This window comes from Cnephaeus nilssonii (genome assembly GCF_951640355.1).
Source record: "Cnephaeus nilssonii genome assembly, chromosome: 2".
In the NCBI taxonomy this organism is placed as follows: Eukaryota; Metazoa; Chordata; class Mammalia; order Chiroptera; family Vespertilionidae; genus Cnephaeus; species Cnephaeus nilssonii.
In genome coordinates, this window is record NC_137073.1 from 37,613,816 (window position 1) to 37,625,965 (window position 12,150).

At 44.7% G+C, this 12,150-nt stretch overlaps 1 protein-coding gene across 1 annotated transcript in view; it reads left to right on the forward strand.

Annotated features, from left to right (window-relative positions):
• Positions 1-2,246: 2,246 nt before the first annotated feature.
• Positions 2,247-12,150, forward strand: part of FBN2 (fibrillin 2) — a 261,440-nt gene continuing 251,536 nt past the window's right edge. Inside the window, exons 1-4 of the mRNA XM_079793608.1 lie at positions 2,247-3,128; positions 3,902-3,984; positions 8,429-8,527; positions 10,953-11,048. Coding sequence (XP_079649734.1) covers positions 2,878-3,128; positions 3,902-3,984; positions 8,429-8,527; positions 10,953-11,048 — 529 coding nt within the window. The 5' untranslated portion in view covers positions 2,247-2,877. The remainder of the gene's footprint in view (positions 3,129-3,901; positions 3,985-8,428; positions 8,528-10,952; positions 11,049-12,150) is intronic.

The following is a 12,150-nucleotide window of genomic DNA, read 5'->3' on the forward strand; positions in this document are numbered from 1 at the left end:
GTCTGGCTCCCCGGTATTCTTTCTGTCTCAATGGATTTACATATTCTAGCTGCACCTTGCTTTTTTTCATTGAATTGTATATTCTAGAGATCACTCCATAGGAGTATACAGAGATCCTCATTCATTTTTTATAGCTTAATCTATTGAATGGGTTAAGCGATGTACATTCAACTAATTCCTTATTGATGGGAAATCTGTTACTAAGGGTGCTTCAGTGAACAGACTAATGTGTTCATCATTTCTTTTTTTTTTTCTTGTATATCTTTGAAATAGATTTTTAAAAGTGGAATTGGTGATCAAAAGATAAATGCATATGCAGTTTTAGAACATTTGGATCTGGTGTGATAAATGAACAATGAAGCCATTTAAGTATTAAATGAAAGCCTATTTACCATGGTTAAATGTTTTTAAGAATATGATTACAACACTAACTCAGAGGATAGTTACTTTATTTAGCTCTCTTGATTAACGTAATTTCAGCTGAATGAAAAATACTTCTCTTGCTGTCTTTAATTTCTTTGCATTTAAACAAATTGATGTCCCACATGGAAGTATGTGACGCCTACCTTTTTTTTTTATGCCTTGTCAGAATATTGTAAGAAGGGATACTACCTTAAGACTCTTTGTCCGACTACATTGGGGGAAAAACGCAGGGAGTTATGCCAATTCTCAGAGAATTCTGGCTGCCAAATAGCACATCTGGGCAATTCAGGCCAGGGGAAAATTTTTTTGTGTATACATATCTTTAAAGTAAGGTTCTCAAGCCTGAATAATCCAGACATTGCTCTCTTGTACTGTTTCCTACACTGTGCTTGAATGGTCAGCCCTAGTTTTCAGGGGTGTTGATTTCTAATTATGAAATGCCACGGACTGGGAAACTACTAGGACTTCGCAGAGACCTCATGAAAGCTGGGGCACAAAGGAAGACCCCAAAGGCGGGTGAGTGCAAAGGCAGCTCTAAGGGTTCAGAGGGCAAGTCGCCAGCCTGAATGAACCAATTGCTAGGGTTTAATAATTAATCAGGAGTCCAAGCCAGGAAATAAGGATATGCCCCAAGACCCATTTACCCGCCCTGCGTCCCCCGCCCCTCCGCCCCCTCCACTCCTTCCCCTAAGCGCACACTTCAGGGGCTCTAACTCCTTTCTGGCTGCACACCCGGGCAGGGTCACCCTGAATACACCCCCTGCGCTGACTCCCTGGGACCTCGGTGCCTGGGCCCCCTGCGGCCGCCTGTTCTCCTTCTTGGAGCTGGAGGGCGGCGAATTCCAATCTGGAAACACCCAGCCCCTCTGTGGGTCCCTCAGACTGACGCTGCTCCCGTTGGGGAGGTGAGGGTGGGACGGTGACAGGGAAGGCCTAGCCTTCTCGGGTTGAGGTTGCCAACTCCGTGCTGGTCTCCATTCCTGCTTGGCTGCGAGTTCTCGCACCCCGGGTCTGGGTCCGGGTCCGGGTCCGGGTCCGGGTCCGGGTCCCTGCGGGAGGCACAGTTCTCACTCTTCAACTTGTGCCGTCTGCCCGGCGGGTTAGCTCAGCTGCCGATCTAGCGAGCCAAGCACTTTTAGAGACCCTCGTCCCCGGTCCGCCGCCCGGCGAGGGCGGAGGGGGAGGGGAAGGGGCTGCCTCCTTTCCCAAATCCGGTCCCTAACCGCCCCCTCCCCCGTCGTCTGCTCGCTTTGTACCGGCAGTCAAAACAGAGCTAGCGGCCGACGGAGGGGGGCGGGAAGCAAAGCCGACTACAACCTCGCCCCCTCCAGCCGGCCCCCCAGCCCCCTCCTACCGGCCCAACGGCCCGCTCCTCCTGGCCCCCTGGTCTTCCCTCCCCTTTCTCACTTCTCTCCTCGCCCTAACCTCGCCCCCATCCCCCGCTCATTTCCTCTCGTACCCCGGCTCGCCAGTCCCTCTTTCCAAGCCCCTCTTCCAGCCCTGGCCTTCCTCTCCGGCTTGGGTCCCCCCCCCCCCCCGCCCCCTTCTCCCCAATCTCAGTCCTCTCTCCTCCCTTCATCCTACCCCCTTCCTTCCTCTTCCCCTCCCCCAGGCCCTAGCTCCCCTTGTTCCTCCCCACCCAATCGCCCCCTTACTCTGTCCCCGCCCACTCTGCGCCGGCCCCTGGGTCGGGGCTGCGCCCCACGTGTGGACGGCTGCGCTCCAGCCCCCACTGACAGCCACCGCCCGCCGGCCCGCCCCGCGCCCCGCCTGGCCTCAAAACCCCCGCGCCGCGCCCTCGCCGGCCGCATCTTTCCCCGAGTCCAGCCTCCCGCCCTTCCTCTCACCGGCGGCTCGCCCGGCCCCGCGCACCTCAGCCGGGCTCCACAGCCGCCGCCGGCGCGTCGCAGCCCCGCGGGACCCTGCGAGCGGGGAGTAAATCCTCCTCTTTTGGGGGGCCACTTTTATTTGCTTGCCGGCTTCTTTCTGGTTACTTTTGCAGCTTTCCAGGATCTGTGCCGGGAGCGCACGGGAATCCGCCGAACCGCTGCGCGCAGGCCCCCCTTTTTTTTTTCTTTTGAGGTCCGCTTTCTTTGTAACTTTACGCCGCGGCTGCTCGGGTTACTTTTGTAATTTCCCGCCCCCGCCCGCTGGCGGTCCTGGAGTCGCTCGAGGCCGTGGCCCGGGGGATGCAACGTGGACCGCGCGGGGCTGCCGGCCGCACCGCCGCCGCGCCTCGCCGCCTGCTGCGCTAGCTAGAGCTCGCGCCCCGCCGTCAGCGAAGGGGCCGGCGCTCGGCCCGGGGCTCCCGGTAGAGCTGGGAGCCCGAGCCCAAGGGAGTCTCGGGAGCCGACCAAGGGCTTGCTAGACCCTGACTTTTTTCGGGCCGCGCGGAGTTTGTCTTTGAGCGCTCCCTCTCCGCGGACCAGGGTCCGCGCGCTCTCGGCGCCCGCGATGGGGAGACGGCGGCGGCTGTGTCTCCAGCCTTACTTCGTGTGGCTGGGCTGCGTGGCGCTCTGGGCGCAGGGCACGGCTAGCCAGCCCCAGCCTCCGCCGCCCAAGCCGCCCGGTCCCCAGCCGCAGCCACAGGTCCGACCCGCAGCGACAGGCTCTGAAGGCGGGTTCGCGGCGCCTGAGTACCGGGAGGAGGGCGCCGCGGTGGCCAGCCGCGTCCGCCGGCGAGGACAACAGGACGTGCTTCGAGGGTAGGTGGGCAGTCCGCACCAGGGGAACCTCGGCTTGGCAGCTTTCCATCCTCCCCCCTCCCCTGATCTAGTTCGGCGGCTGGAGCCGCGGCCCCCTCCACCAGGAGACTCCGAAGACTTTCAGGACCGCCACCCTCTTTTCCTCGGCTGTCCGCGGGCCTCCCTTGGTGCGGTGGGCGGCAGATGGGTCGTAGGCCCCGGGGTGCTGATCGCAGAGCGTCTGCGGAGCTCACGGTGCGGGGACAGGTTCCGAAAGTCGGGAGGAAGGAGCTCTTGAGTCCTCCGCGCCGGGTCTGGTGGAGTCAGCCTGCTCTCCCCACCGTCGGGGGCGCCGCTCCCGAGCCTTTTGTTTGAGGACGCGTGCGGGGCTTACAGTTCACCCTAATCATGAACCCAAGCGCTCCACCTTTCGACGCCTCTTCCTTGACACGTCGGGGCCAAAGTAACAGTTGATCAGGAGGGACAAGGGCAAGGATTTTTGAAACGGAATGGGAATGTTCCCTTTGTTCTCTGCATCCGGAGGCTAGAATAGTAGCAAATTATATGTTTCCATGTTTCTTTCCCCCCTTTAAAAAGGCAGCAACGAAGGGAAGATGAAAGGCAATGTTTGGACGTTGCTGCCCTCCCCATTCATCTGTCTAGCCCATCTCTTTCCACGTCTGCACCCCAAACATTTGAAGGGTAGTTTGGGTTGGTTTGTTACCCCGAAATCTCCTCTCTTAGGGCTTTGCTCATGAATACCGCTAATGTGTTACTGCACCCCTCCATCGCAGGCCCAATGTGTGCGGATCCAGGTTCCACTCCTACTGCTGTCCTGGATGGAAGACGCTCCCTGGAGGAAACCAGTGCATTGTCCGTGAGTGCTTGGCTGGGGTCGCAGCTTGGGGTAGCACGCTAAGGCCCCTTCTCAGGGTGGGACCTCCTGCATTTTTAGTCTTTTGGATACAGAGTTGCATTTAGAATCCAGTGGCCACATAGTGTGATCATTAGGACGTGGCCCTATGTGAATGGTGGGGAAGAAGCAGCCGGTTTGCATCAGCTTAGATGTCACTCCTAGACTGCTGAAGGGCAATAATGATAAAGATTACAAAGATACTTGGAAGTTTTATCTATGTCTATTAATACAAACCGATGGGGGAGTACAGCAATTCCCTAGATAAAGCAAAACCACTTCTTTCCTAAAAGAGTCCAGATAAGACCACAATGTGGTTATGTAAATTAACTGGCTTTTGACTCTGCATGAGGTTTAGGCCTTAGGAAGATCAAGCTTTCTTAAGCCTTTGTACAAAACCACTTAATTATATCTGATTTCATCTCAACAGCCACACAACATAGATATGAAAGGAGCAAATTTACACTTGACCCAGGTTAACAAAATTTTTAAAAGGGAGAACTCTTCCAAATGGCTTGACTTTTTTATTTTTTGGAAGACATTTAGATTTAGGATTTACAGACCAAAAATCTCTGTATATTTTCAAAGTATGAGTCTTAGAACTTTACCAGTCCTGCATATCTGACCTTAAAAGTTTTGATTATTTTATTCAGTTTCCAAAGTATATATTCAGCTCTACAAGTTCTAATTGGAAAAGTCATTAGTTATCAGCCTCACAGTGATGGACTATGGATGTCTTATTTCACATGCCTTTGAACTTGTGAGTTGAAGTGTGACCCACCTTCTCCTGTGTGTTTACATAGCACAACCACATTTGTCTTGTTGGGAGGAGAGCCAGGTATTATAGACAGCATATTCATTTAGGCCCAGTCTTGACTTTAGATTGACCTTGATGTTCTCCAGGGAATAGATAATTATGCAACTGTGAACAGAGAAAAAGGGCAAGCCACACTAGCCAAGGGATAATAAGGATATAGTGGCATTTCTGACTCTATATTTATTGGTTTTGTGGGTTTGAGATAGACTTAATTTTTTTCAGTACAGTTTTTAAAAAGGAACAAAATCTCAAGTATTGTGGAGACATCTTTAAAATTATTTTTCTACCCTAAAAATCCCACAACTCCAGTAATGAGGCAAAACTATGAAACAAAAATTGTGTTCTTTAAGGCAGTTCATAAATATTTAAAGTAAACCCTCTGATTATAAGCCTTTGCTTTTATTAAAAAGAGTGGTGTATGGCAATCTTTTCTCTCCAACACAGAAGTCATATATGTGAGGCATTTATGGAGGGTGCATTTACTCTTCCAGGCCAGTAGGGCATTACTATGTCTGCTTTAAACTTACATGGTTCCTAGAATCCTAACACAGCTAACGTCACTCACCACACACCTGCCATACTAGCCGGGAGTGACTTAGGCACTGCGGAAAGTCTGACTCACTAAATGTAATGAATGTGACTGCCATTATTGAGTTGGAGAGCAGCCGAGGAGAAGGGATTGGTTTATGGTACGTGTTGAAAATCTGTAAAGTCAGATTTTATTGGATCAGCGTGGAATGGGAATTCCAGAGAACAGAGCCTTCCAGAACATTTACAGTAGGGATATATATATATATATATATCCCTCTGAGTGTCAGCTTTAAATACTGTTGGTCTTTGAATGACACTGTGTTATTTACTTGTTTAGAAGATCAGTTTTAGAAATCTCAGAGTGACATTCAATATTATGGACTGCATTTCCACTACTTGAAATATTTAGGTGCTTATGAAATACACTGGAAAGTACATGGATCATGAATCTATAAAAGGCATATATTTGAAATGATCTTTATATATCCAAGAAACATTTGCTATACTTATGTCAAGAGATATCTACAAAAATATTTATTAGTGCATTTAGAAAAGATTAAGAGTACCGAGAATATAAAACAGTGCACAAAATAGAGGGAGGGAGAGTGTAATGCCTTTATAATCTTTCATATGGGTTGCACCTAAATTTTAACTTTTAATAATTCTGCACTAAATTCAGTAGTCCAATTATTTCAACATTTAAGATGAGAATATATGGAGGTATTAACCAACTTGAAATCACTATCAAAACAAAATCAAGAATTTTGATTCCAGGATTTTCTGATGATAATTAATTTCTTCCTCTATTTATTGATTTTCTATCATTTTACCAAAGAAAACCTCTGAGGCAACTTACAAAAAGAGAATAAGTAAAATACAAATAGAAAATGAGGACCAAATATTAATTTTCTCATACATTTGTACATCACCATTCTTTCTCTATAGAAAGGTATTAAAATGTCAACGTCTAGAATTTTAATGTTTGGCCTTGACTAGGCTTCATGAGGAAAAGAAGATATTAAAAGTAAAACATTCCTCAAACTACTGGAAGCCTATTGCATTTTTATTTTAGTCTCTGTTTCATTGTCATTATTCTTAATTGTGGCCTTAAGATCACTGAAGTACTTCCAAGCTTCCAAATATTTGTTTCCAGAAGGATGGAATTCACTTTGCATTTGTTTTTTAAAATCTTGTTAGAACATGAAGCAATGGAAAAGTTTGCTTATTAATTTATTTATTGGGAAATTATGCTATAAAGGCCATTTTGATCAGTGGAATGACAATGGGAAGGGGTTGGCCCAGAATCATAGCCTTTGAGACCCGAAGAGAGATCAGAACACTCCAATGTAATCCTTTGGTTTTATTTTACCAATGAGAAAATTGAACCCAGAGAAGCTGTATTTTCTCCCCTCCTCATGCTTGCAGTGGGTCAGGGGCAGAACAAGAACTCAACTTCAGACCTCTTGCATACAATATACTCTTTACTGTGCCATGCATTTTCTCCCAACATCACTGAAATCCCAACACCCAGGTCTTTTCTCCCTCTCCCTGTGGTATTTTTGGATCTCATAGTTTTCATGTGATTATGGGAGGGACAAAAATTTAAGTGAGGCGCATTCTTGCTTCTCAGTGGCTCACAGATATAATGGGCAAGCTTGTGGCCATGACATGGATCTGTCTGAGGATAATCAACCTCCAGCCAATCAGGCCTTCTTTGGGTGTAGGACCTGGGTAGGAATACTTTGTATGTCACCTAAGCCTAGACTAAATGTCTACCTGCTGGGGATGAGGGGGCTTTGAAATAAAATAATATTTTAATGAACATTTTTCATTAGAAAGTTTTTGGTGATCAGAAACTCTAGTACATTTTAAGAATGGTCAGCTTCATGGTAGGAACCATGTTCTTGCCTAAAATCAGTTTTCTATTTTCACACCATGATCTATGACATTTTCATTTATAGAGAATATTAATGGAAATGGTGGTGATATTATGTGGATGTCAAAAGGCAATTTTGAGAAGAAAAACTATTACTAAGTTAGTTTGCTTCTATAGGACACACCCTTATCATTATTGGGGTTCTCAGATCTGATTGAAACTTGAGGAGGTCCTCCTCTAGCACAAGACATATATGCACATTGGCATAAATATTTATAGCTAGTTTCAGGGTGTTCCCAGACTCTCCTCTTCTTGTCTTCATGCACCCAGTCATGGAGCATTAAAGCACATAGCTTTTGTACACAATGGAGAATTCAATTGTGGGTATAGAGATAAATCTCTCAGCTCCTAAATGAACTGACTCTAAATATGGGAGAGACTTCCCATTTGAATGTGCTCAGCTAATGATTTTGAGGATCCATGGTATGTGCCTATCAGTCTTTGCTGTGATGACCTTCATACCTTGGAGGTCATAGCTGCAGGAGGCTTTGACTCTCCCTCCATCAAAATGTCGCAGCAGCTTTTCTGAGCAGCAGGAATAGGCTAGGTTGCCGAGATAATATGAGAGAAGAAAGGCTGGAGGAAGGAGAGAAGGAATTATTAAGGGAAATAAAGATTGATGATGGTGCAGGTCAGATACCAGCCGGGAAGGAATGTGCATTGAACCCCTGGGGCTTGGCCAAATCATTAGGGCCTGGAGTCTCTGGCTCAGCCAATTTCACATTCCCTGTCTCATGTGAAGGTCCCTTACAGAGTGGGCTGTGTTTTCCGAGCATATGCAGGACCTCTGGGTTTCATCAACCCTCCCAGCTTCCTAGGACCAAGACTGGCTTCTCAGGGTAAATTCTGCATATAAACTCTGCTTTGAGCAGAAAAGACAACCTGTATATAGGAGAGTTCAACAATTAGAAATATGGAACTTGAAATAGCTTCATTTGTTTGTACCTTATGATACTTGTTCTCATGTCTACAATGGGTCATTTCATTGCATATCTGAAATTAGACATTATATACCGCATATTTTATATTTTCAGATTTTTTGTTTTTAACTATAGCTTTCTTGTGTTGTAAACGATGGTTTATTACCTAATTAATCATTTATTTCCCTATTGTGCTTTCTACAGCAATATGTAGAAATAGTTGTGGAGATGGATTTTGTTCCCGTCCTAACATGTGTACTTGTTCCAGTGGCCAAATATCACCGACCTGTGGATCAAAATCAAGTATGTTTCTTATGTGACCTTGTTTACTGCATTATCCTTAAGCTTTTGAGTAAATTCTAAATGTCCTTTTCAATGAAGCTATAAATCCATGGTTATTTTCCTCACTAACTATGCCTGTTTTAATCTTTGGAGTAAGTCTTGGGTGGCTTAGTGGTTGCCACCAACAACTAAAGAGTAATGGGATAATGATTTTCATTAAGAAAATGATTTCTTTCTGGTCCAGAAGCTATGTGTTTGTGCAGTGAAAGAGCCTGGATTCAGTGGAGAAGTGATTCGTTGTGAATAATAGCTATAACTTACTGGGTTTTTACAATGTGCCAGGTGTTTGACTATATCACTTATTTAATCCTCACACAGACACTATGAGATACTATTGTTACCCCATTTTACAGAGAAGGAGATTGAAGCACACATAAGTAACTTGCCCAGGGTAACAGATTTGAATTCAGGTATTCTGAACCCTAAACCTATAGACTCAAACCTTAAGCCCTATTTATTGCCTTGCTTAACTCCTGTGGCTCATATCCTGTTTTGTGGGTTAACTAAAGGGGAAGGATCAAAAGATTGAGGAGAAAACAGATATTTATTATTTACTGACCAGATGCTTCACATATATTAACTTATTTTGCTTTACACATATTAACTCCCAACATTCCTGTAAGGTCACTGTAACAGTGGACTAAGATTGTATTATTCACGACCCAATTAGAAAGTGTTGGGTCTTTAAGTCCCAGGTTAATCTTTTAGGCAATGTTTAAGATAACATTATAACAAGGAGGAAGGTGGTATTGTTTATTTAACTGCTCAATAATTAAATAAATCTTTATGTCTGCCTTAAAGTAGTGTGAATTTGTTACACTTTTAACATTTTTCTCCACAAAGTTTCCCCAAGTAAAGGTAATAGAAAATCCCACTGATTTAGGTATATAAGATTCATGTAAGAAATGTCATAGTCTTCTGATGAAACTTCTGATTAAAACTCTGGTTTCACTTTCTTTGAAAATAATCTGTCATTTTCACAGTCTTTTAAAACCTATTACTCAAAATTCATTGAGACTTTTTAGCAAATTTCCTGTACACCTATCCTGAACATCCCTTGTCTGATTGCGTGGAAGAAACCCTTGCCTGTATCTTTATTATCCTATTTTCTTATTTTTATTGTATATGCCCTCAGCAAAAAACCCAATCCTGAAGAAATTTTACCTAATTCCTCTGCCTGGATAGCTGAGTATTCCCCGGCCCACCCTTGGTTTATGGTATATAATCCAATAGGAAGTCCATGAATTAGTCATTAAGTCTTGACTAATACTATCAACCTTTCCATCACAAACTTTTCTACTCTTTCTAGTCTTTATCCTGCTCCACCTCCCTAAAGTATTAATCACTATTAATCACCATTAATCACTATCTTCTTGAAGCGCTTTCCTTTCCCTTAACTTATCAGTGGCCTACACTCCTCCTTTTCTTGGTTGTTATTTTTTAGTCTCCTTTCTGTATCTCCTTCATTAGCCTTTCATTTAATGTTTGATATTCCCAAGAGTTCTGTCCTCTGTGGATGAACTCATTTACATATATGCCTTCACGTACTGCCAAGATGTTGCTAACTCATAATTATCTCTGGAGTAGATCCTTCCACTGGGCCTTATATTCACATGTTCCATTTACCTATTCAACGTCTCCACCTGAATGCATCTGAAACTTGGTCACATGAAACCGTTGATTCATTACTGACCACAGTCTACTTCTTCCACAGTTTTTCTTGCCTCAGCAAATGGCACTACCATCCACCCAGTACTTAAACAACTGCTTCTCTTTTTCTCACATCACCTCTTTTTAAGAAGACCTGCCAGTTCTCAAATCCATCTTCTTTCCATCACCACTGCTACCATGTGGTTCAAGCCACCCTCACCTCTCACCTGGACTATTGCAGTGACCTCTTGATGGTTTCCCTAGCTTCTAATCTTGCCCTCATTAAATCCATTCTCCACAAAGCAGCTAAAGTAATCCTTTAAAAATATAAATCATATCACTTTACTGTCTTATTTATATCCTTTCGATGATTCCCAGTTGGATTTGGGATAATGCAAACCCTTCTATGGCACAGGAGGCCTTGCATTATCTAGCTGGCTTCTGACTGCTTCTCTCAGATTTTCTCCTCCCAGTCGTCCTCTTTATAATCATGTGAACCTTTTAGTTCTTCAGAGGAAACCTTTTATTATCCTAAGGCCTTTTGGTTTGGTGGGCCCTCTCCCCGTGAGGTTCCTCCTTGGTACTTCTCATGCGTGGCTCATTCTAGTCCTTCAGAATTCAGTTTAATGTTGCATCAGAGTGGTCTCATCTGGTTCCTGTGTATAGGTACCTTCTGGCTCCAAGATACTGTGATTTTGACCATTGATATTTTTATATTTTTTGTTGTCCTTTGCAGTTCAGCAGTGCAGCGTTAGATGCATGAATGGTGGGACCTGTGCAGAAGACCATTGCCAGTGCCAGAAGGGATATATTGGAACTTACTGTGGACAACGTAAGGAACATTAGCATAGACTTGATTTAGTAGAAATTATGAGATTTAGTAGGTATTTCATACTAAGTCATAATGTAAGGTCTTGTGAAGCCCATGATGTTTTAAAAAAGTAATTTTATGTAGTAAGCATACTTTACAACTGAATTTCTAATTTTTATCTACAGCATTTTTTTTCTGGCTTTTAAATAATTTTTGCATTGTGTAGTATTGATGTTGTTAAATACCACTAGTGCTTTATCAAATTTGACACATATCACCAGTAAATATTGTTTCTTTTTATCTATCTTCATAAAATTGGTATACCTTTCTGAAAAAATAGTGGTTTTCTTGGCTTTGATCTCTCTCTCTCTCTACAGTATATATACATACATACACACACACACACACACACACACACACACACACACACATATATACACTAGTAGCCCTGCGCACGAATCCATGCGTGAGTAGCTTGCTGCCGCTTGCCTCAGCTGCCCACCTGCCCACCACCACTGGTAGCTATCCGCTGCTCGTAGCTCGCTGCCCCACCTTCCTGGAGCTCTCCGCCCGCTGCCCCGCCCTCCCGTAACTCCCCTCCCCCCCTCATAGCTTGCTGCCCTGCCCCCTCCTGTAGCTCTCAGCTGCCCTTGTGTAGTTCGCTGTCCCTCCCTCCTGCAGATCCATGATCTGGTCCTTATGCAGTTGGTTGTTACGCCTCATGGCATAACGGATAATTAGCATACTCCTCTCATTATATAGGATATATGACTTTTTTAGGATTTCATAAAATTAACCCTTGGAGAGCCAATCTTATAAATTTTCCTTTGCTCAAAATATATTTAATTATATAATACCATAGTACAGGGTTGTGAAATGATTTTTTAGAAATTAGATGTCATCACCCTAGCTGTTTTGGCTCAGTGGGTAGAGCATCAGCCTGTGGACTGAAAGGTCCTAGGTTCGATTCCGGTCGAGGGCACATGCCTGGGTTGTGGGTTTGATTCCCAATAGGGGATGTGCAGGAGGCAGCCAATCAATGATTCTCATATTGATGTTTCTATCTTTCTCTCTCCCTCTCCCTTTCTCTCTGAAATCAATAAAATTTTTTAAAAAAGAACTT